Below are 24,272 nucleotides of genomic sequence, written 5' to 3' on the forward strand. Positions count from 1 at the left end.
CTTAGGAGGCTATTGAAGATGCTGAGGGGAGAGGTGGCTTCAGTTTGGTGCGATCAGTGACATGGTGACATGGAAAAACATTGATCAATTTGGGACAAAGTTTGGATGTAAAACGGGAATGCTGATATATTGGGTGGAGGGATGAGGGAATGAGAGAACTCAGTGGTGATTCCTAGGCATTTGGTTTGTGCAGATAACACCTGCTTAATACCCCAGGTTTTATTGACTTAAATTGATAAAACTTGAAGAACTCAATTCACACAATAAAGAGAGTTAAAATAATCTCATTTGGTATTGTCTAACAGAGTAGTTCTCAACCAGGAGAGATTTTGCCCCCGCAGGGGGCATTGGGCAATGTTTGGAGACATCTCTGGTTGTCACAGCTGGGGGATGGGGATTATGTGCTACCGGCTAGTGGATAGAGGCCAGGATGCTGCTAAATATCTTAAAAGGCCTAGGGCAACCCCCACATGAAGAATTATTTGGTACAAAATGTCAAGAGTGCTGAGATTGAGAAAACTCATCTAAGAGATGAAGGTTCGATGTGATAGGAGATCTGGATTCCAGTGAAGTGGAAAACATTTAACCAATACACCACTTTTTCCTCCCTCTTTTGGTTCTGTTAGTTCCTCAGAAGTAATTTAACTGAAATCAGTATTCTCTTTTGGCATATTTTGTAACCTTTCTAGTGAAATACTTAGACTTTCTGTGTTGTATTCATTGATTTTTCTAGACCTTAGTGGAACTGTACTTGGAAAACCAAATGACTCATGGACCCTTTATTTAGAGCCGCAGGAAGTAAATGATCCACACTGACAAGTCATCTATAATCTCTTGAAGTTAGAGAGGACACCCTTAGCAAATAACTGAAAGGTTAGAAGAATAAAGTTCTAACAATTAGAGTTCTTAGTGGAGGTAGGGGGTAGTATTTTCCTATTGGTTGAGTCTTGTGAGGGATTCAGACATCTTGTCTTACCAGAATATTTCTAGTCACAGAGAAAAGGTGAAAAAAATCATATATATAATAAAATTATTTGTCTATATATAAGTTTAATATATATATAAATATTTAAACCCCATACAAGTTTTTCTTTCACAACCACTTTATTCTCCACTGTCTCTTTTCTACAAACCTCCTATAACTTCCCTCTTCCCAAGAGAATAGAGCAGCACACTGGCAAGCAATTGCCCGTTTCATCTTCATGCTGACTGACCCCTGATGGTAGCAGGAGCTTTTCATGCCAAAAGACTCCTGAAGTTAAATCCCTCCTGCTGAACATGCAGGGTGATAGGGAAGCCCAGTGACCCAGGAGTGGTCAATGAGAAGCTAAGAAAGTGTTCCCTGGGGCAGGCCCTCCTGGACTCAGAAATAGACAGCCTTGGGCCCTGTCTGAAAGGGAAGGCCAAGGTGAGTCTTCAAGTCCTTCCTTCAGTGAGTCAGTGGTGGACCTCATCTCACTGAGACCGTTCCTTTAAGAAGACCCATCAAGTTGTTTGGCTGCTTCCCTTGTTTACAGTCCCAGAATAGTGTGGCTCAAAATACTGGGACTTGGCTTTTTTTTTTTTTTTTAATTGGCTAAAAGAGACATTGTTCTAGTGGGATTCAGGAATGGAAAAGAGCAGAGGATGTTTTTGTACTGTGTGAGAATCCTTGACCACAAACTGCCTGTGCTGGTCTGCCCCATTTCTATGCTCCTTCTGTCTTAGACTTCCCTGCTGGTGACCCCTTGGCCTTGTCTTCCATTTCCTGGTCTAGGGCACCTTTCTGGGGCTTGCTCTTTCCAGGATCTCTGTTTCAAACAGGCTGGCAGAAACCCCTCAGGACTTAACTAGTCAATGGGTCAGGAGCCTGCGGATCATAATCTTCTAAATTGTGGAACTTCCCCATTTTTCTCTTTGAATGGTCAAACTTTTATAATGTAAGGACTAATTTTAGTGCTGTGGCTGGTTAGCCCTTTGGCAAATTCTGGTCAGAGCACAAATATATTTACGGTCACTTATTAGGTGCCATATTAAAAAATGTAACAAAAAAAATCCTATAGATCTGCTTAGGAGCTGTCTGTCAAAATAATAAGCAGTAATTGGTAGAACAGCAAAGGCTCCCTTCACCTCCCCCACCTTTTACTCATAGAAACTCAAGTAAAAGCCCCTTTTGTTTAGTAATAGTAGTAAGGGGAGGGCATTGTATGTATTACTGGGAAACCAGGGTTGAGGATGACTCAGACAAACAGGAAGATGAAAGAGCCCCTATTATATGCCTCTGGTTTGTGCTTAGCATCTTCTGAGCTCTCTCAGCCTTGGGCTCATTCAGTTGTAACAGACTCCTGGCATTTAACCTGGGAGGCTGTTTTGTTTAGTCCAGGGCTGTTTAAAATTTGACGCATACAAGCCATCAAAACCACTGTGAGTCAGCTTTTCAGGGAACCTATCTTTAACTATTTCAAGTTACCTCCAGTTTGTGTGATTCTGATTTTTCTGGTCTGTCAGTTCCTTGAAGTGATTGATTTTTTTCTGGAATTCAGCAAACATTTGGCTTTTTGAGTCAGGGTTAATATAAAAGGCAGATTTCTTATTACGTTGACAGTGTATGTTTTCCCTGTGGATGCATCTCCTGGCTGTACCGCTCTTGAGTTTATCCTGCAGATTGTGTCACATGGAAGCCTTCTGATGGCTGGCTGGACTTTTCAGGGGAGTCCTGCCTGCTTTGGGAAGAGCTCCCAAGAGATTATCTCTGGTTGAGGTTAGAACTGCTAAATGTATTGAGCACATTTGATCAGTGAGGGGCAACCAGAGGAAAGCTAATGGGCGAGACCACAAAGGAGGGAAAGAAAACAAGAATGTAGAAAGTTCCAGGCAAGAAGAATTGGAAACACCTATGGGAAGGGACACAGAGGAACTTTTGGAGGCAGGAAAGGGTGGATGTTTCCCTGGAGGATGTTTTGTTCATTTTGCCCCTCTTTTCAATGGCTTTTGGCCAGTAATTAAGAGGCTCTCTTTGACAAGTTTGTGAGGTTAGCTTGGTATCCTTGGGCAGAGAAGTATGTATACCCACCATACGTAAGCACCTGACCTCTGGCTTGACTTCACTGGAGGATGATCTGTTTTCTGGTAGCTTCTGGAATTTTTTTTCCTCCTTCCTGATTTTCTTCTACTTGTTGACTGGATTATTGTTGTCTTTCCCAGGGAATTTGACTCTAGATGTTAGAGTACTGGAAGAGAACAGACAGAGCCTGATTCTGGCATGTAGACACAGACACCCCAGGTTCAAGTTAAGAGAGAACATAATCCCGAGCAATTCAGTAGTCATAGAGTATTCTAGAAATTCCTCTACTTCTCAGCCCATTCTCCCGCCTGGCGAATATGTCATCTACATGGCTAAACTGTTTTCCATAATCTCTCATAACCTTTTCTTTCAAAGAGCTTAATTCAGTTTACAAGTATCACTCAACAGCAGTCATAAACATTTATCGAGTATCAATTATATGCCTTATTAGTTTGAGTAATCTCTGTGAAAAATACTTTAAAATGAAAATTCAGCGGTTAAGCAAGACTGGGGAGGGATGGCAGAGGCTTTCATTCCTGGGAAAGCCCCACTGTCTTTTGTACTTGTCTCTGAGTAGAGGCTGTTTGAGAATCCTGTAATTCTTTCTGCACGCCTTTCTGGTCCTTGTGGCCAGTAATTTGTTCCATTGTGTGGATATACCGTGATATCTTCACTCACTGTCGATGGACATTTTGTGTACCATATATATTGTTTGATTATTGTCTTTCTTCTCTCCATTACAATGTAAGCTTTATGAGGACAGTGATTTTTTTTTTATTGGGGTATAATTCATGTAACATAAAATTAACCATTTTAAAGCGAACAGTTCATTGGTATTTGGTATATTCACAGTGTCGTGCAGCTACCACCTCTGTCTAGTTCTAAAACATTGTCATCATCCCAAAAGAAAACCCTGTGCCTGTTAAGCAGTCCATCCCAGAGGGCAGTGGGTTTTTTTTGTGTCTTTTTTATACAATGTTTATTATTTTCCAATTATAAAAATAGCATAGACTTATCATGTTAAAATACTGAAAATACAGAACTACAGAAAAGTATACAATTTTATCTTAATTTTACAATAGAAGAAAGCCACTAGTATCTCAATCCTTTTTAAGGTTGCATTTACTTTTTTCAAAAATAGTTTTATTGAGATACAATTCACATACCATACGATTCACCCGTTTGAAGTGTACAGTTTAATGGCTTTTAGTATATTCACAGATCTATGCACCCATCATCACAGTCAATTTTAGAACATTTTGATCAGACAGTGATTTTTTTCCCCTTCTGTTCATCCTCATCTAGAACGGTGTTTGGCATATGGTAGGCACTCAAATAATATTTGTTGAATGAATAAAATGCATTAATGAGAATAAATCAGTTTAATCATTATTTAGCAAACATTTAATGAGTGCCTACAATGTGCTGACAACTGAGGGAGATAGAAAGTGGCACTAAGACACTGAACTCGCCCTTGAGGAGAGGACAGTCGAGTGGTAATAGAAAGCAAATACACAGGGAATTCTCTGGCGGTCCAGTTGTTAAGACTTGGGCTTCCACTGCTGTTGACCCCGGTTTGATCCCTGGTCGGGGAACTGAGGTCCCACAAGCTGCTCGGTGAGCAACAACAACCACAACAACCAAATACATAGACGTAAGGTGGGGCTTCCCTGGTGGCGCAGTGGTTAGGAGTCCGCCTGCCAATGCAGGGGACATGGGTTCCAGCCCTGGTCCGGGAAGATCCCACATGCCTCAGAGCAACTAAGCCCGTGCACCACAACTACTGAGCCCGCGCTCTAGAGCCCGTGAGCCACAACTACTGAGCCTGCGAGCCACGACTACTAAAGCCCATGCGCCTAGAGCCCGTGCTCCGCAACACGAGAAGCCATCGCAATGAGAAGCTCGCACACCACAACGGAGAGTAGCCCCTGCTCGCTGCAACTAGAGAAAGCCCGCACAGAGCAACGAAGACCCAACACAGCCAAAAATAAAATAAATAAATAAATTAAAAAAAAAAAAGAAATAAGGTGAATGACCTCAGAGCAGTACAGAGAGGCCATTATGGAAATTCAGAGGAGGGTGATAATGCTGGAGTGGTTACTATTGTTACTTAGTTATATGCTATACTGTTACTTCACCAGGGCTCCACTATCACATTCCATGTAGAACAGAAACCAGGCCCCTTTCAGTGTCCACCTCAGACATCAAAGAGCTCCTTATAAAGCTGTGTCATCTATTAAGATCTTCAACATAAACTGTGAGAAAGGCACTTTAGGGAGTCTCTAGTGTACTAATAATTCTTGGAATCATGTGACTTCATTGTTATGAAGACTGAATGCTTTCTTATGCGTAATATATGTATTATGCAATCTTATAACAGCTTTTTAAAAAAAATTTATTTTTGGTTGCATTGGGTCTTCATTGCTGCGTGTGGGCTTTCTCTAGTTGCGGCAAGCAGGGGCTACTCTTTGTTGTAGTGCGCGGGTTTCTCATTGCGGTGGCTTCTCTTGTTGCGGAGCATGGGCTCTAGGCGCCTGGGCTTCAGTGTTGTGGCTCGCGGGCTCCAGAGCACAGGCTCAGTAGTTGTGGCGCACGGGCTTAGTTGCTCTGCGGCATGTGGGATCTTCCTGGAGTGGGGCTCAAACCCGTGTCCCCTGCATTGGCAGGCGGTTTCTTAACCACTGCGCCACCAGGGAAGTCCTAACAGCTTTTTTTTTTTTAATTGAAAATATACATCCTTTTGAGGGAGGGAGTGGCATGTGTTGAGTAAATTTCTTGCTTGTCCCATTATCCCTGATTCTTTAATGAGGCACTTATTGGAAACCTTCCCTCAGGAGGGTTTTTGCTTGGGATCGATAAAGTAATGAAATTCTGCGGTGGTGGTGACGAGTGTGGCCTAGAGGCAGACTCGGGCAACTGCAGCAGTAATGTCAGTCAGCACTTCTCTCACATTTCCTGCACGCTTCCACTGTGCTGAGTGCTTGATGTGCATTAATAACTCACTTAATCCTCACAGTGACCCTGTAAAGTAGATTGCGTTGTTATCCTCATTTTACAGGAGAGAAAACAGAGGCCCAGAGAAGTTAAATAACTTCTTTATTCTGAAGTCAGTGAGTGGTCGAGGCAGATTGGACCCTTAATGGTAACACTACGCTGTTCCCTTCCCCAGAGGGAATATAGCATTTAGACATTCTGTGCTGTGTCCATTCATTCTTTTAACAAATAAGTGTAAATTTCCTGTTATGTGTCAGGCTCTGTGCTAGGGCTACAGCGGTGAACAACATGGCCCAGACCCTTGCCAGCCTGGAGTACATTGTAGTGGGAAGCTCGGAACCAGGAATAATGGGAAAATGTTATCAGAGTTGGTGGGTGAGGAATGGAGGCTGTGAGCAAGGGTTGAGTAAATTGTCCATAGTGTGATCCAGGTAGAGGTGGATCTGAACCTAGCTCTTTCTTTCTTTTTTTTTTTAACATCTTTATTGGAGTATAATTGCTTTACAATGTTGTGTTCGTTTCTGCTGTACAACAAAGTGAATCAGCTATATGTATACATATATCCCCATATTCCCTCCCTCTTGAGCCTCCCTCCCACCCTCCCTATCCCACCCCTCTAGGTGGTCACAGAGCATTGAGCTGATCTCCCTGTGCTGTGCAGCTGCTTCCCACTAGATATCTATTTTGCATTTGGTAGTGTATATATGTCCATGCCACTCTCTCACTTCGTCCCATTCTCCCCTTCCCCCCTGTGTTCTCAAGTCTGTTCTCTACGTCTGCATCTTTATTCCTGCTGTGTCACTAGGTTCATCAGTACCATTTTTCTAGATTCCATGCATATGTGTTAGCATATGGTATTTGTTTTTCTCTTTCTGACTTAGTTTACTCTGTATGACAGACTCTAGGTCCATCCATCTCATTACAAGTAACTCAATTTCGTTATTTTTTATGACTGAGTAATATTCCATTGTGTATATGTGCCACATCTTTATCCATTCATCTGTTGATGGACATTTAGTTTGTTTCCATATCCTGGCTATTGTAAATAGTGCTGCAGTGAACATTGTGGTACATGTATCTTTTTGAATTATGGTTTTCTCAGGGTATGTGCCCAGTAGTGGGATTGCTGGGTCATATGGTAGTTCTATTTTTAGTTTTTTAAGGTACCTCCATACTGTTCTCCATAGTGGCTGTATCAATTTACATTTCCACCAACAGTGCAGGAGGGTTCCCTTTTCTCCACACCCTCTCCAGCATTTATTGTTTCTAGAGTTTTTGATGATGGCCTAGCTCTTTCTTTTTAAAAAATTAAAAAAATTTTTCCATTGGAGTTTATTATAGGATATTGAATATAGTTCCCTGTGCTCAGCTCTTGTCTTCTGTCTAGCCTGGTGGTGTTACTGCTAGGTCCTAGAGCCTTTACCAGAGCTTGTGTCTGTTTTTATAGCTGGCCAGATATGGGTATGCTATGCCACGTAAAAGGGGGCCTCCATCTTCCATCTGGAAGCTCCTTGGAAGAGTCCCTTGAGGATGACGTGGATCTGGAGGATGACTTGGTATTTCCAGTCTGTCCTCAGAATTCAGCATGGCTTTGGAAAGCTTTTTATGGAGATATAAATGGAGAGCTGAACTGGGTGAGATGGGTGAAGTCAAAGAAACTGACCATGGTGCTAAAAATGACCCTTTTAGAAAAATTTATTTTGTGGGTCATCTCTACACAGAAACATTTCTCTTTCCTGCTAGAGGAGGAGGGGAGCTGCAGGCAGCGCTGTGAGGCTATGTGTCAGAAGCACCACTGGTAGTTAGAAGACATGGTAGGAGAATTCCTGACCTCTCAAGTAATGGAACTCTTTGGGGACACTGGAGTGGAAGAAAGTGATCTTTGCCCTTATCAGATGTGCTCCATGTGTTTGCAATGCTCATCTTGTGACTTCAGCGGTCTTAAGAAAACATTTGATTGAGAAACAGTTGTTTTAACATGAAACTCTATTGACACATACATGGATAAACACAAAAATATACACTCCTTTGAGGATAGAATGAAAGGTAATTTTCTGAACTAGTTGGGTTGGGGGAAACAGGCTTACTAGAACTTTCTGGCAGTAGGAGTTTGCTATTGGAATGGAACCTCCTTTCGTTTTGGACTTTAAAAATGGAGTGGCTACTGATCTGTATGACACTGTTTAAGTAAAATTCTGCCTGAAAATTAGGCCATGGACTTAAATCATTGGCTGGAGTTTGAGTTCCCTCACTTCCTGCTTCTCCTTTCCTTCCCACAGAAGAAGGAAAATGTTACCTAAATTCTATACTTGTGCTGGTCTAACATCATTAGGTCAGTGCCAGACACTAGATGAAGCTTGATACATGTCTGTTGACTTGCGGACTGAAAAAAAAGCACACAGCCTAAAAGCTGAGAATTATGTTTTACTCCGTGACCTTACTGAGGACTATAGCCTGGGCTACAGCCTCTTAGATGGCTCTGAGGAACTGTTTCATAGGGGTTAAGGGAGGAGCCAGGATATATGGGAGTTTTTGCTGGGAAAACCCCTGCCAAAAACCTTGTTGTCCAACATCAAAAGATTACTGCTAATCACAAAGAACAGACACCTCAAGTTAATGATTTTAGTGCTTTTCTGTGTATGGGAACATGCAAGAGTCTGGGCTCACTGAAATTATTCCTTTGATATACATCTTCACTATCTAGGGTCAGTATCCTGTTTTTCTCCATCCTGAATCCCCCTCAGGGTGAACCATGGGGGGAGGGGGGGAGGGGTGGCTGCAGTGACTCATGGCTTGATGGGGGCAACATTTGTTGTTTACCAGGATGGCAGGCAGCATTCTTTGTTTACTGAAATGGCAGGCAACTTTTTTTTGTCTACAGATTAAATGAAGTAATCAAGTTTTAGTTTCCTTCTGGAATAGTGGTCCCGGTTCTGATAAGATCAAGAATCTGTTTTGGTTTCTTTGGGTTCTGTCTCTTCCTCTGAACTCAGGCAAAAACGAAATGAAAGGAGAATAACCCACAGACCATCACATAAAAGTAATTAGTGGGGACTTAACTTTGGGAATAATTTATTAATTGAGATTAATTTTAGAATCTCAGTGGAGAGAGATAAAATTGTCTTCGTTGGCTTGGGGGTGGGATTTATCATGAGCCTTAGGTTGTGGTGGGGAGCAGCCACGCTTCCCTTAGCCCTTTGCATTACTTTGGGGAAGGAGCTGATTTTTGCCCTCAGCTAAGGGAACACCATAAAAATTTAGAGGACTGTCTGATTGTCGTTGGTACAAATCAGATCCTTTTCACCCAGAGAGACCAGAACTGAAAGGACCTCAGTGCGGAGCTTCTTTGCTTTGGAGTGTTTGCCGGTGTCTTTGGAGTTTAACTTTTAGTCTCTGTGCTCTGTTGAACTTCCTTCCTTCTAAGGCTTTTTACTTCAGTTTCTATCCCATCTCTTGCTTTTCCCTTCCAAGGCCTCCTCAGAACAAAGCCCATGTGGTCATTCTTCTTGGAATAATTCTCTGATGGCTAAGACGGAATTTCTATTTTTTAAATTTATTTACTTTATTTTTGGCTGTGTTGGGTCTTCGTTGCCGCGCACAGTCTTTTTTAGTTGAGGTGAGCGGGGGCTATTCTTTGTTGCGGTGTGCGGGCTTCTCATTGCGGTGGCTTCCCTTGTTGCGGGGCACAGGCTTCAGTAGTTGTGGCATGCAGGCTCAGTAGTTGTGGCACACAGGCTCTAGAGCTCAGGCTAAGTAGTTGTGGCATATGGGCTTAGTTGCTCCACGGCATGTGGGATCTTCCCGGACCAGGGTTGAACCCGTGTTCCCTGCAGTGGCAGGCAGATTCTTAACCACTGTACCACCAGGGAAGTCCCTAAGAAGGAATTTCTTGAGGGAGACTGTCATCATTCCCATTGCCTGCTTGGGGCAGAGGTTGACTTTGCACTGCTGTAAACTGCTTTGAACTCTGAATTGGAAGAGTGGAGATGATCGAGTACTGTTAGATTTCATTTTAGAAACTCTCCTTGGAACTCTACACAAAGTGAAAAGCTTCGTGGGTGAGACAGTGATAGAGAGAGGGGTGTACTGTTTGGTTTCTTCAAGATGGATATGATATTAGATAGTACCTTGACTAAGAGTCAGCTATAAAGTCAGTATTAATAACACTATGTTGCTTTGCTTACGGGGAGTGGAAAGGAGCTATCGGGAGCAAGCAGTGAGATCTTTCATTTTCAGATAGAACAGTTTAGATCTCACCACATTGGCTACTTTAGTCCCTGGATGAGCAACTTCAGAGCCACAAGCAGGCCCGAGGCGCTGCTGGTGCTGCTGCCGTGCCCCTGGAGGCTTTCCCAGTGGCCTCGTCTTTACAGATAATGAGTGATATTCATCAAGTGCCTACTGCTGCCAGGCGTTGTGCTGTGCCCTTTGTGTGCTTTATCATTTAGTCCTTTCAGTAGTATCTGTTATTATCTCATTTCCCTGAGGCTTCAGTAGTTAAGTAGCTTTTCCAAGGCCACATAGTGGCAAAGATGGGAGTGGAATTGGGTGTTTCTGACTTGCCTGAGGTCCACGCAAGCTGGAGGAGGACTGAAGGCGGAGGTTGGGGAGGAGCGGCTTTGGGGTGTTGCTCCTGCTTTTGCTGTTATGTAAGGGCCGAGGACCATTTCCAACATGTCTCATTTCTCATTGCTGTGGCTTCTCTTGTTGCGGAGCATGGGCTCTAGGCACATGGGCTTCAGTAGTTGTGGCATGTGGGCTTCAGTAGTTGTGGCTCGTGGACTCTAGAGCGCAGGCTCAGTAGTTGTGGTGGACGGACTCAGTTGCTCTGCGGCATGTGTGATCTTCCTGGACCAGGGATTGAGCCCGTGTCCCCTGCATTGGCAGGCAGATTCTTAACCACTGCGCCACCAGGGACGCCCTGGCAGGCAGATTCTTAACCACTGCGCCACCAGGGACGCCCTGGCAGGCAGATTCTTAACCACTTCCTAACCACTGTGCCACCAGGGAAGTCCTTCTTATCTTTTCTTGATCTCCTCCCCTGATTGAAAACCAGTCTTGCTACCACCTAGGCTGTTCTCTCCTTCCTGGCTCAGGGGAAAATGCCCACAGGGTAAGGATGAATTGAATAGCGTAACAGGGAGCAAAATAATGTGAAATGCAGAAGGAAAAATGAAGCATGGTTTCAGTTTGCCAGGCATTTTCTCATTTATCTGTTGATTTGATTAGCAGCCAATACCCAGTCAGGGGAGGCAAAGATGGTTGTATCCTCATTTTACATGTGAAAAAGTGCTATCAGTGCATATTAAATGATCATCTAGGGCTCCTTGGTAGAAAAATCGGCCTGAGGTTTGAGCTCCACCTCCCAGAATTCTTTGCACTGGACCCATCTGCACATGCCCAACACATGAACTTGTATGTTTAACATACCCCAGGACACCTGATTCCAAAGTAGTATCCCCAAATGCTGACTCGAATGAGCTATTTCTATATATTATGTATGTCATTTGGTGGTACTTAATCAATATGAATCTTGAGACACTTAATTCTGTACCTAACGGCTCCTACAGGCCCCTTTTCAGGTGCCCATTCTTGAGTATCCTGGATAGCAATTGTTGTTTTTTGGGTAACAGATTCATGAAGGAGTAGAATTCCAGGGGAGAAAACTCCTGGGCTGAGTCTTCTTCCCCAGGACTGTTTCATGGCTCTTGCAGCCGGCCCTCTGACCTTATCTGACTCCTTGCTGGTAGAGGTTTATGGAGATTTTGTTTTGTTTCTTTTGTGTCCAGCTTAGCAGCTTGGAACAAGGCTGACTGAGTGACACCAGTCCAGAATGGGCTGTTCTGTGTAACTTCTTGTTCCTCTCGGTTGCTTGGGAGATCAGTGAGCCCATTATCAAATGCTGCTGTGTGTTAAGCCCCGTGGAAGATACAAGGTGGAGAAAAGTGGTTAAAGTACCTAGCAAGGTGCCTGGCATTCATTCATTCAGTAACTAGATATCGAACTCCTCTTATGTGCCAGGCTGTGTCCGAAGTACTAGGGATGTAAAGATAGACTCAGTTCTGCCCTCATGGATCTAGTGAAGGGCACTGTCACTGCAGTGGGCATTCAGTAAATGAAATTATTAATATTATCATTAACATTAAGGCTATTAACATAGCAGTAGTGATGTTATTAATAGAATAATGAGTGGTTTACCATCTTGATGAGTTATGAGAAATGAAGACATCATATTATCACACCCAGCGGTCTGTCTACATTTCTCTAACTTCTCTTTATCAAACCAGCAGACTCTTGAGAATCAGGGTCCTGTGTGAGTGACTTATTGTGGGTGGTGTAGGCAGGATGCAACCAGGCCTCCAAAGGCCACTCCAGCCTGGCCCCCAGGGGAGCTCTGGCACGTGAGTGGCCTCATAGCTTTCGTGATGTTTGCAGCCATAGGTCATTTCCAAGGGTCACCCTCAGGGGCTGTAAACTCCCAGGTGATTTTGACTAACTCTAGTAGCCTGATAACCGGCCTCTGAAGAAGAGTTGCAGGTGTGAGCCTTTGGAACAAAAATACACACAGAAAAGATTTGGGACCTGGGGAATCCAGCCGGAGAACTGACAGGGCCCCTCTGATTATGACTTGTACTGTATCTGACTGTGAAAAGACCTTCAGAAAGGGATGGCCAGCCCTTCACTTCTGCCTTCCAGATTTTATGCACGTTCCTCTTTGGCCAACTGTAACCCAGAATCGTAGGGGGAAAGGGATTCTAGGAGATGTAGTTCCCAGCTGAACCGTGTTAATGACAGAACAAGGACAGTGACAGTGACATTGACAGCAGTGTTGTTTCTCTTGTGGCTGGAGGATGCTAGGTGTAAAAGTTCATCACTCCTTTAGCTGGAGTAGAACACTGCCTATTTGAATTAGGAGCTTTCACCCCGGGGTTCTGTATTATAAGAGTTAGAGACCGTGAGCATCTTTCTGGAGCTGCAGTCTGGTATCTCACTGGCACCAGGTCTCTTCCTTCCTGGCATGACTTTTTTTTTTTTTTTAAAGATTTATTTATTTATTCATTCATTCACACATTCATGCTGTGCCGGGTCGTAGTTGCAGCACATGGGATCTTCGTGGTGGCACGAGGACTTCTTAGTTGCAGCATGCATGCGGGATCTAGTTCCCCAACCAGGGATTGAACCTCGGCCTCCTGTATTGGGAGTGTGCAGTCTTACCCACTGGACCACCAGGGAAGTCCCCTGGCCTGACTTTTTACAAGGACTGCAGTGTTCTTTAAACTGTACAAAGGAATTATGGATGGATAAAATTTGACTAATAAGTTCTTCTTCTTTTTTTTAAACAGTTTTATTTAGATGTAATTCACATACCATGTATTTGTCATCCTTTTAAAGTGTACAATTCTACAGTTCAGTGTTTTTAGTATATTTATAAAGTTGTACAGCCCTTAGCACTATCTAATTCCAGAACATTTTCATCACCCCAAATAGAAACCCTGTGCCATTAGCAGTCACTCGCTATTCCTGCTTCCCCTAGCCTCTGGCAACCACTAACATACTTTCTGTCTCTATGAATTGGCCTGTAGTGGACATTTCATATAAATGGAATTATAGAATGTGTAACATTTTGTGTCCGGCTTCTTTCACTTAATATAATGTTTTTAAGGTTCATCCACGTTGTAGCATATATCAGTACTTCCTTTTTATGGTTGAATAATATTTCATTGTATGATATACCACATTTTGTTTATCCATTCATCAGTTGATGGACATGTGGCTTGTTTCCACCTTTGGCTATTATGGATAATAGTGCTATGAACATTCATGTTCAAGTTTTGTGTGGACATGTGTTTTTCGTTCTCTTGGTTTATACCTAGGAGTGGAACTACTGAGACATATGGTAAGTCTATGTTTCACTTTTTGAGAAGCTGCCATACTGTTTTCCAGAGTGGCTGTGCCATTTAACATTCTCACCAGCAGTGTATGAGCATTGAAATTTCTCCATATTCTCACCAAAACTTGCTATTATCTTTTTGATCATAGCCATCCTAGTGGGTGTGAAGGGATATCTCGTTGTGGTTTTGATTTGCATTTCCCTGATGACTATGGTGTTGAGCATCTTTTCATGTGTTTATTGACCATTTATATATCTTCTTTGGAGAAATGTCTATGCAGATTTTTTGCTTAATATTTAATTAGGTTATTTTTTTCTTGTTGAGTTATAGGAATTATTTCTGTATTCTGGACCACTAGTCCCTTATCAGATATGTGATTTGCAAATATTTTTCCCATTCTTTGGGTTGTCTTTTCACTTGATGGAATCCTTTGCAGAATAAAAGCTTTTAATTTTGATGAAGTTCATTTTATCTATTTTTTCTTTTGTTGTATTGCTTTTGGTGTCATATCTAAGAAGCCATTGCCTAATCCATGGTCATAAAATTGCCTCCTATGTCTTCTTCTAAGAGTTTATAGTTTTAGCTCTTTCATGAACACTAAGTTCTTATACTGACTGAGGCTTTAAAAGTTCCCGTTAGCTGTTTGCTAGGGGTAAGTGCTGGGTGAGAGGCTTTTATCCTGGGACTTCTTTTCCTTGCCACCTTGACAAGTCAATCAAGGGGCCCTGGGAAGCACTTGTTCTTCTTGCAGGTGTTTCTAGCTATTTTGCAGTTTCCATATTTCATTGTCTTTTTTGTTTTTTCCTTTTTTTGGGAAGGTAACAAATGAAGAGGACTTTATTAGGAAATTGGACTGCAAACCTGATCAGCATCTGAAAGTGGTTTCCATTTTTGGAAATACTGGGGATGGGAAGTCTCATACCCTCAACCACACTTTCTTTTATGGCCGGGAAGTCTTCAAAACCTCCCCTGCCCAGGAGTCCTGCACTGTGGGAGTGTGGGCAGCATATGACCCAGTCCACAAAGTAGCAGTGATAGACACAGAAGGGCTCTTGGGGGCTACAGTGAACCTAAGCCAGAGAACACGGCTGCTGCTTAAGGTCCTGGCCATCTCAGATCTCGTCATCTATCGAACTCACGCAGACCGGCTGCACAATGACCTCTTCAAGTTCCTTGGGGACGCCTCAGAAGCTTACCTGAAGCACTTCACCAAGGAGCTCAAGGCTACCACTGCCCGCTGTGGCCTGGATGTCCCCCTGTCCACCCTGGGCCCTGCTGTTATCATTTTCCACGAGACTGTGCATACTCAGCTGCTAGGCTCTGGTGAGTAGATGGGGTACCGTGTCACACATTGACCTCCCTGGGTGCATCGGGCTGCAGTAGCAACTTGGTGGTGGTAGATTGCCCAGAAAAATTTCTGCTTGGGCAAGACATAAGGAAGTATCTCAAGAGGGGTGGAGTGATTAGCCACGTCAGAATCTGCTCATGATCAGGATGTGGATTGAGAATTACCTGTTGGCTTTGGCGGGTTAGAGTCCTTGGGAATCTGGATAAGACTGTTTCCCATGGATGGTGGGCATGAAAGCCTAATCAGAGTGGGATCAAGAGAACAGAAGGAGAAAACTTAAGGTTGTATATTCACCTCTTTCAAAGAGTTCTTTCTATAAAGGGAAGCAGACAAATGAAGTGATAGCTGGAGGCTGATTTGGGACTTCAAGGAGTTTTCCCTTTTTAAAAATTTAAGATGTGAGGTATTGCAGATCCTTGTGTACTGATGGGAATGATTCACTAGAAAAGAAGAAGTGCAGATGTAAGAGAGAGAGCAGGAGTGATGTACAGGTGGAGGGTTGACCTTAGGGGCATGGACAGTTCATCCATAACAGCAGGAGAGAAGGTAGATTATATGGACATGGTTACTGCTAAGTAGGTAGATGTGGTGGATGTGTGTGTGGAAGTTGTCTCATTGTTTCTATTTTCTTAAGGAAGTGGGAAGCAAGAGCATCACCTGAGTGGGAGGGTGAGGGAGCAGGTGCAGTGACAGTGGTTGGATGCAGGTAGGGACGGTAGTGTGGGCCCCTAAAACAGTTACATTATTGACGTTCATTCAGTCAACAAAGTCTGTTAAGTGCACAATGTCATGTGCTGAGCACTGGGGCCCCAAGCTGAAAAACAAAAAACAGTTCCCACCCTCGAATAGCTGATAGTCTAGTTGGAGAGACCACACGTGTTCTGTTCTGTGGTGGATGTAGGTCCTGGAGCTGTGAGAGTGCAGAAGAGGGACCCTTTACACCTCCTTATGGGATCTAGGAAAGAGGAGGTGACATTTGAACTCTAGAGACTCGGCTAGATAGACGAGGGGAGTAAGGATGCTCCAGAAAGAGCAAACCCCTAGTATTTTGAAGAGCTCGTTGTGTCCAGGGAACTGTAGGTAGTTGTACAGTGAGTTCCTGGATTCCATTCTCACCCCCTTCAATGCGTCCTCCACAAAGCATGGGGAGTGATGCTTTTTAAAAGCTTAATTTATAATTTAGATCATGTCATACTCTTGCTTCCAACCTGCCAATAGCTTTCCACTAAATCAAAATAAAATCCAGGGCTTCCCTGGTGGCACACTGGTTAAGAAGCTGCCTGCCAGTGTAGGCGACACGGGTTTGAGCCCTGGTCCGGGAAGATCCCACATGCTGCGGAGCACCTAAGCCCGTGCGCCACAACTACTGAGCCTGTGCTCTAGAGCCCATGAGCCACAACTACTGAGCCCACGTGCCACAACTACTGGAGCCCGTGCTCCGCAACAAGAGAAGCCACCGCAATGAGAAGCCTGCGCACCACAACAAAGAGTAGCCTCCACTCACCTCAACTAGAGAAAGCCCGCACACAGCAACGGAGACCCAGTGCAGACAAAAATAAATAAATAAAAATCCAGGACTTCCCTGGTGGCACAGTGGTTAAGAATCCGCCTGCCAATGCAGGGCACATGGGTTCGAGCCTTGGTCCGGGAAGATCCCACATGCCGCGGAGCAACTAAGCCTGTGCGCAGCTACTGAGCCTGAGCTCTAGAGCCCGTGAACCACGACTGCTGAGCCCGCATGCCACAACTACTGAATCCCACGTGCCTAGAGCCTGTGCTTCACAACAAAAGAAGCCACTGCAATGAGAAGCCTGCGCACCTCAATGAAGAGTAGCCCCCGCTCGCTGCAACTAGAGAAAGCCCATGTGCAGCAATGAAGACCCAAAGCAGCAAAAAAAAAAAAATCTAAACTCCTAATTATGGTGTCCTCACTCTACCTCCTGCCTCTGTTTCTGAACTCTTTCTCTAGTTACCCCCTTTCACTCTCTCCGCTAGCTATACCAGCCTTTTCTCTGTTCCCATCTTTGCATATGCTACTCTGTCTGCCTGGAACAGTCTTTCCCCAGTTAGCCGTCCTCTTTCAGATTCATCTCAGCTCTCACCCCATTGGAGCCTTTCCCAAGTGTCTCCTTTAAAGTGGTCCTTCCTGCACCCTGGTGGTCACAGTCTTACTGCATCACCTTGTTCATGTGCATCAGGGCACCTGTCGCTGTCTGAAATCATCCTGTTTGTTCGCTTACTTGTTTTTGGCCTTTTCCCCTTGGAATGGCAACTCCGTGAAGGCAGCAACCTTGCCTGTCTTATTCACTGCTGCCTTTGAAGAGCCTGGATGAGTGCTTGACACACAGTAGGCTCTCATCAGATATTTGTTGAATGAAGGGGCTCAGTGTGTCTGAAGCATAGATGGTGTGGGAGGGAGTAGTGGACATACTCAGGGATCAGATCACGTGTGGATGGCCTTGATTTAGGTCACAAGTATGACAAGAGCCCCTGAAGGATTCTAAGCAGAGAGTTAGTTACGTGATCAGATCTGTATTTTCAAAAGATCCCCTGCGGCCTTTTGCAGGATGAACTAGAGAGGCATGCCTGGAGGCAGGGAGATGGCCAGAAGGTTATCACCGTAGTAGGTGAGGAGTGATGGGGCCTGAGCCAGGGCAGGGGCAGTAGGCGGGAAGTGGACAGACTGGGACTGTATTAAGGAGTTAGAATCTGAAGGACCTGGGTCTAGTGGGAAGATGAGAAATCTAAATATTCCGGAATGGAAGAAGAGCCTCATTAGCATGTGACTCTGAGATAAGGAGAGGGGGTTGGAAATGCTGACTTTAGGGTGCCTCCTGTGATCAGCATTTCTACGCCACTTTGGATCTTTACAACTTTGGTGAGGGGAAGGTCTAACTTCCAGTTCAGGATTTTGAAATAACTAGCCTTTCAAAAGTAACTTTTTTTTGGCTGTGTGCCATGCACTGTGCTAGGTGTTTGTTTATTTATTTGTTTTTTAAAAAATAAATGGTGAGGGATTCCCTGGTGGCGCAGTGGTTAAGAATCCACCTGCCAATGCAGGGGACATGGGTTCGAACCCTGGTCTGGGAAGATCCCACATGTCGCGGAGCAACTAAGCCCGTGCGCCACAACTGCTGAGCCTGTGCTCTAGAGCTTGTGCTCCCAACATGAGAAGCCACCGCAGTGAGAAGCCTGCACACTGCAACGAAGAGTAGCCCTCGCTCGCTGCAACTAGAAAAAGCCCACGCGCAGCAACGGAGACCCGACACAGCCAAAAAAAAAAAAAAAAATGCTGAATAACAAAAATAACATTAAAAAATATTTTTTAGAATTTATTTTTTAAATTTATTTTTATGTTTTGGCTGCGATACGCGGCATTGTGGGATCTTAGTTCCCTGACCAGGGATCGAACCTGCACCCCCTGCAGTGGAAGTGTGGAGTCTTAACCACTCGACTGCCAGGGAAGTCCCAACACTTTCTAAAAATAAATGCTAACTTAAGATATCTTTGTTATTCAGCTCAGTCAACAGCAGCCATATTTTACAGATGAAGAAACTGAACTCAGCTTAGGTTATGTAACCAAGGAGGTTCCAGCTAGCAGGTTGCAAAATTTGGATTCAAAACAAGGTCTCTAACTCCTAAATCCAGAGTTGTTTCTGGAATACCATCACTGTTTCCTGAAACCTTGAGATGGAACCAAGACAGCCAGAGTTTATGCAGGGTAGGAGAGGTGCCAAAATTGTGAGCAAATTGATAATTACATATTTCTCTGTCTTGTAGACTTTTGGATTTTGTTAGATCCTGGTCTTTTTCTGGACAGAGGATTCCTAGGTGGGAGTTAGTAGGCAAATGAATTATCTCTGTTTTACAAACGAGCAGACCAAGCTCCCATAATCATTTGGGAGCGATTACTTGTTCAGGGGCAAGCTGTGAGCTGATGTTGGGAGAAAGTGAAGGCGGTCAGGCTTCTGGGTGCCTTTGGGAGAAGTCACTTGCTGATGGGCTGCTCCTTCCTTCAAGAGTGACTCACAGGAAGAGTTCAGGAGGAGATGGGGTTAGGGATTGACTGCAGAATTTTGGCTACTTCTCTTTGATGACTGTACCTTTAAATATGAGCTAAAGCCACATTTCCAGTGTTAATTGGAGTGATTTTGTTGTTAAAGGAAATTTAAAAGTCCTTCCAAGTTTTACCTCCAAAATATTTTTTGCATCTGTTTATACTGCTACTCCCCAAATTTCTGGATAAATGTTGGTGAAACTATGGGGAGGCTGATACCCTCACACGTTGGCAGTTTGTCCACAGCTTCACCAGCATAAGACCAGCACTTTCAAAGTAGCTATTTATTTTAAATGTTTGTTTGTAGGTGACTGGTGGAATACATCCATAGAATAGAAGACTGTGTAGTTGTTAAAAAAGAATAAGGAATGTCTCAGAGTATAACATGACAAGGACACATATTTACAGTATGTTATTAAGTGATGAAAACAAGTTGCATAAATGTGTTGGTAATTGAGTAAGAAAAGAAAGTCTGAAAGTGTAAACATTGGCCTGTAGTTACCTTTGATGAGGAGGAGGAGGGAGCAGAGGATGTACATTTCTTTCCTTTTATGCTTTGACATGTCTGGATTTTTTTCTTTTTAAATAAATTTATTTATTATTTCTTTTGGCTGTGTTGGGTCTTCGTTGCTGCACGCAGGCTTTCTCTAGTTTGCGGCGAGCGGGAGCTACTCTCGTTGTGGGGTGTGGGCTTCTCATTGCGGTGGCTTGTCCGTTGCAGAGCATGGGCTCTAGGCACGTGGGTTTCAGTAGTTGTGGCACACATGCTCAGTAGTTGTGGCTTACAGACTAGAGCTCAGGCTCAGTAGTTGTGGTGCACTGGCTTAGTTGCTCTGTGGCATGTGGGATCTTCCCAGACCAGGGATCGGACCCATGTCCCCTGCGTTGGCAGGCAGATTCTTAACCACTGAGCCACCAGGGAAGTCCATGTTTGGATTTTTTACAGTGAGCACGTTTTTTAAAAAGGCACTTCCTTGAAATGTAACATACATACCAAAAAGTGCACATTATATCAAAAGTGTATATGTGATGCATTTTCACAAGCTGAGCATACATGTGAATTCAGTACTAGATCATGACACACCAGCACCCACGTCCCAGCTTGTGCTCCCTTCTAGGCAAAGGTAACCTGAATTCCAACAGCATAGATCAGTTCTGCCTGTTTATGTACTTTATATTTACAGAGTCAGAATATATATCCCTTTAATAATGGAAGACAGGTGACTTTTTTTTTTCTTTTAAAGAGAGGCCACTGTTCATATACCTGTTTCTGCTTGTCCAGATCACCCCTCTGAGGTGCCCGAGAAGCTCATCCAGGACCGGTTCCGGAAGCTGGGCCGCTTCCCTGAAGCCTTCAGTTCTATTCATTACAAGGGAACGAGGACATACAATCCTCCCACAGACTTTTCTGGTCTTCGACGTGCTTTGGAGCAACAACTAGAGAATAACACCACCCGTTCTCCCCGGCACCCGGGGGTCATCTTCAAAGCCCTGAAGGTCAGTTGGCTTCTGCCCCGAGTGCTGCTCATTGGGGTACCAGTGGGTGGTAAGAAAACTCAATTCTCCAGCTTTTGTCGATGCCAGTGATTAGAAATCTGGGCTTGAAAGAGAGGATATATGAAAGGAAGGGCATGAGTAGAGTTTGCACCTGTTGAATGGCCTCATCTTGCCAGGAACACGAGTATGGAAGAAACTTGGATGATGGTTAAAAGGTGACAGGTCCTCATCTTGGAGAAAAACCTTATTTTACCATTCTTTATAAGGAATTCATCAAATCAATTCCTGCCAGTTCTGCTTCCTTTTTTGCAGTTTGCTTTGTGTATACCTCTGTGTCACCATGCCTGCAGACTGAGTACAGAGGAGCAGGGAGGGAGCAGGGCCTTTGGGGCAGTGCTGGGAGTGTGGGATTTGGAGAAGGGACAGCAAGTGTGGACATGAAGACTTGAGCTAGGGATTTGAGGGTGCCCTGGCGGTTAGGGCATAGAGCCTGAGACTGGAAGGGATAGGAGGAGTGCTTTTGCGTAAAGCTAGGTCAGCCCTGGTTTACCCAGCAACAGACTTTGGGCATATGCTGATTTGCTTAATCCATTGAATTTAAAAAGTTTGCAGTGGGACATAATGTAAACAATTTATGAATCTGGGAAAATTGTATATGGGAGTTCCTTGTACTATTCTTGCAACTTTTCTACGAGTTTGAAATTATATCAAAATGAAAAGTTGAAAAGAAAAAGGGGGGGTGGTGGATGAAAAGTTACCCCTCAAAAATGGTTTATGGTTTTTGCATAGTGCTTGGTAAAGGCTGGATGTTTGTATCCTCCCAAAATTCATATGTTGAAATCCTAATGCCCAATGTGATGGAGGGCTTTTGGGAGGTGACTGGATCATCAAGATGGAGCCCTCATAAGTGACATTATAAAAGTGCTCTTATAAAAGAAGCCCCAGAGTGGGATAGGGAGGGAGACGTGAGAGGGAGGGGATATGGGGATATATGTATACATATGGCTGATTAACTCTGTTATACAGAAGAAAACTAACACAACATTGTAAAGCAACTATACTCCAACAAAGATGTTAAAAAAAAATAAAAAGAAGAAGCCCCAGAGAGCTCCCTAGCCCCTTCCACCAAGAGAGGACACAGTGAGAAGGCACCATCTGTGAACCAGAAAGCAGGCCCTCACTGGAAGGCCACCATGCTGGCACCCTGATCTTGGACTTCCAGCCTGCAGAACTGTGGGGAATAAATTTCTGTTGTTAATAATCTACCCAGTCTGTGGTATTTTGTTATAGCAGCCTGAATGGACTATAAAAGCTTGGGCTTTGGAGTCAGACAGACTTGTGTTGGAATCCCATTTCTGCCATTTACCTGCTGCTTGGTCTTAGGAAATTAGTTTGTCTTTCGTTTGTTCATTCATTCAACAAATAAATGAGTGAATCTTTGTGCCAGGTAGAGTTTCAGGTGCTGGGAATACAGTGGAAAATAAGATAGACAACAATCCTTGCCCTTATTGTACTTCTGCAGACCTTTTTCCTCATCTGTAAAAAAGGGGCAATAGTAGGATGTCCCTAATGGAGTTGAGGAGGGGATTAAATGAGAACGCATACTTTAAGAAGCAAAGTACTTGGTATAGAGTAAATGTTCCATAAGTGTTAACTAATGTGAATAATGTTAAGGGAAAAAAACTATGAAAAATGATTATATTTGAATAATTCATGAAATACATATTTCTAATTAGAATTTGAGGTTAAAGTATACTTAGATTTGTTGGCTACTGTCCATTGTAATGGCTCAAAGGTAGTCAAGTGGAAGATTACACCCAAGTATTGCAAGCATTCTTAAAAGAGGCCGAATCCATGCTATGTTATACAAAGGGCTGTAAAATCTGGTAAGTATGAATATTGACGACTAGGCCAATGGCTGGATTCTAGAGTTCCTTAGATTTTCTCAAAGCTAACCCAGCTTAAAGTTTAAATAAGACCTTCAGGGACACTGAGTGCTCTAAGCAGTAGTTAGTGGTCAGGGATTCTACCCTCAGGTGTCTTGGATGTCCTACTCCAGGCCAGTTTGTTAGGTACTTAAAAAAAAATAAATTTATTTATTTATTTATGGCTACATTGGGTCTTCGTTGCTGCATGCAGGCTTTCTCTAGTTGTGGCAAGCGGGGGCTACTCTGTGTTGCGGTACACAGGCTTCTCATTGCAGTGGCTTCTCTTGTGGAGCACGGGCTCTAGGCACGCGGGCTTCAGTAGTTGTGGCACGCATGCTCAGTAGTTGTGGCTCGTGGGCTCTAGAGCGCAGGCTCAGTAGTTGTGGTGCGTGGGCTTAGTTGCTCTGTGGCATGTGGGATCTTCCTGGACCTGGGATCGAACCTGTGTCCCCTGCACTGGCAGGTGGATTCTTAACCACTGCGCCACTGGGAAGTCCCATTGTTAGGTACTTTTGAGAAAAAGAGTTATAGTGTATTCTTATGAAGTGATATGATTCATGAAGCTTTCTGTGATTAAAATGAGCCTGGTCAGCTGGAGTTTTGAGGCTTCTTGGTAAGTGCTATCCTCCGAGTTTACCTGGCTCCTGTATTTTCTGTTCTCTGAGGCAGGGTCTGTGCTGTACTGAGATGTGGGCCCACTGCTCTGTGCATGGGAAGGAGTTACCTGTTTAAGCATGTGTTTTGGGCTCTCCCCAGGGAGCTGTGGGGTCTTGGAACTTACTCAAATCCTTGAAAAAATTGTTTTTGTCTTTTTCTGGTTGTTGTTTTGTTTCAATTAGAAGTTGTTAATTCTCTGGTAATCACTCTAATAGAAAACTACCTTTAAGGTCTGCATTAGGCAAATTGACCCAGGAGAGTTTTATTGCTGTTAAAATACACTCTTCATAGTTTATAGCAGTGGATAATATAATGGTCGTTTATTTTTCTCCACTTATTTTTTGTTTTGTGTTGTATTTTTTTTTTTTTTTTGGCAGTACGTGGGCCTCTCACTGTTGTGGCCTCTCCCGTTGCGGAGCACAGGCTCCGGACGCGCAGGCTCAGCGGCCATGGCTCACGGGCCCAGCCGCTCCGCGGCATGTGGGATCTTCCCGGACCGGGGCACGAATCCGTGTCCCCTGCATCGGCAGGCGGACTCTCAACCACTGCGCCACCAGGGAAGCCCTTGTGTTGTATTTTTTTAAAAAATAAGCAGCCTTGAATCCTTTTTGGAACAAAAGAGCAGGGATGGTCATAAGCAGATAAATTATCAGTGCCAAAATAACTTGTTTGGCTTTCTGATTCTTCCATTTTTTTTCTTTCTCTCCTGGTATTTATGCTTTACCTTGTCCAGTTCCTCACTAACTCACTGAGTAAACACTTCAAGAAGCCTAGGAATATATTCCAATATGATTTTGTTTCCTATATGATTTTCTTTTTATTTTACATAAAGTATGCAGGAATATTGTTAGGAAAA

The 24,272-nt window shown here is 43.8% G+C and overlaps 1 protein-coding gene across 3 annotated transcripts in view; it reads left to right on the plus strand.

The window, feature by feature from the left end:
* ZFYVE1 (zinc finger FYVE-type containing 1) overlaps positions 1 to 24,272 on the plus strand; it is a 48,521-nt gene that overhangs the window by 7,338 nt on the left and 16,911 nt on the right. For all 3 annotated transcript variants that reach the window (XR_003002242.1, XM_024737778.1, XM_024737779.1), the window contains exons 3-4: positions 14,748 to 15,252; positions 20,617 to 20,831. Coding sequence is in view for 2 of the 3 variants with exons in the window: in XM_024737778.1 (XP_024593546.1) it covers positions 14,748 to 15,252; positions 20,617 to 20,831 (720 nt within the window). In the remaining variant the exon portion in view is untranslated. The remainder of the gene's footprint in view (positions 1 to 14,747; positions 15,253 to 20,616; positions 20,832 to 24,272) is intronic.

This window comes from Neophocaena asiaeorientalis, unplaced genomic scaffold (genome assembly GCF_003031525.2).
Source record: "Neophocaena asiaeorientalis asiaeorientalis breed wild unplaced genomic scaffold, Neophocaena_asiaeorientalis_V1.1 scaffold49, whole genome shotgun sequence".
NCBI lineage: Eukaryota > Metazoa > Chordata > Mammalia > Artiodactyla > Phocoenidae > Neophocaena > Neophocaena asiaeorientalis.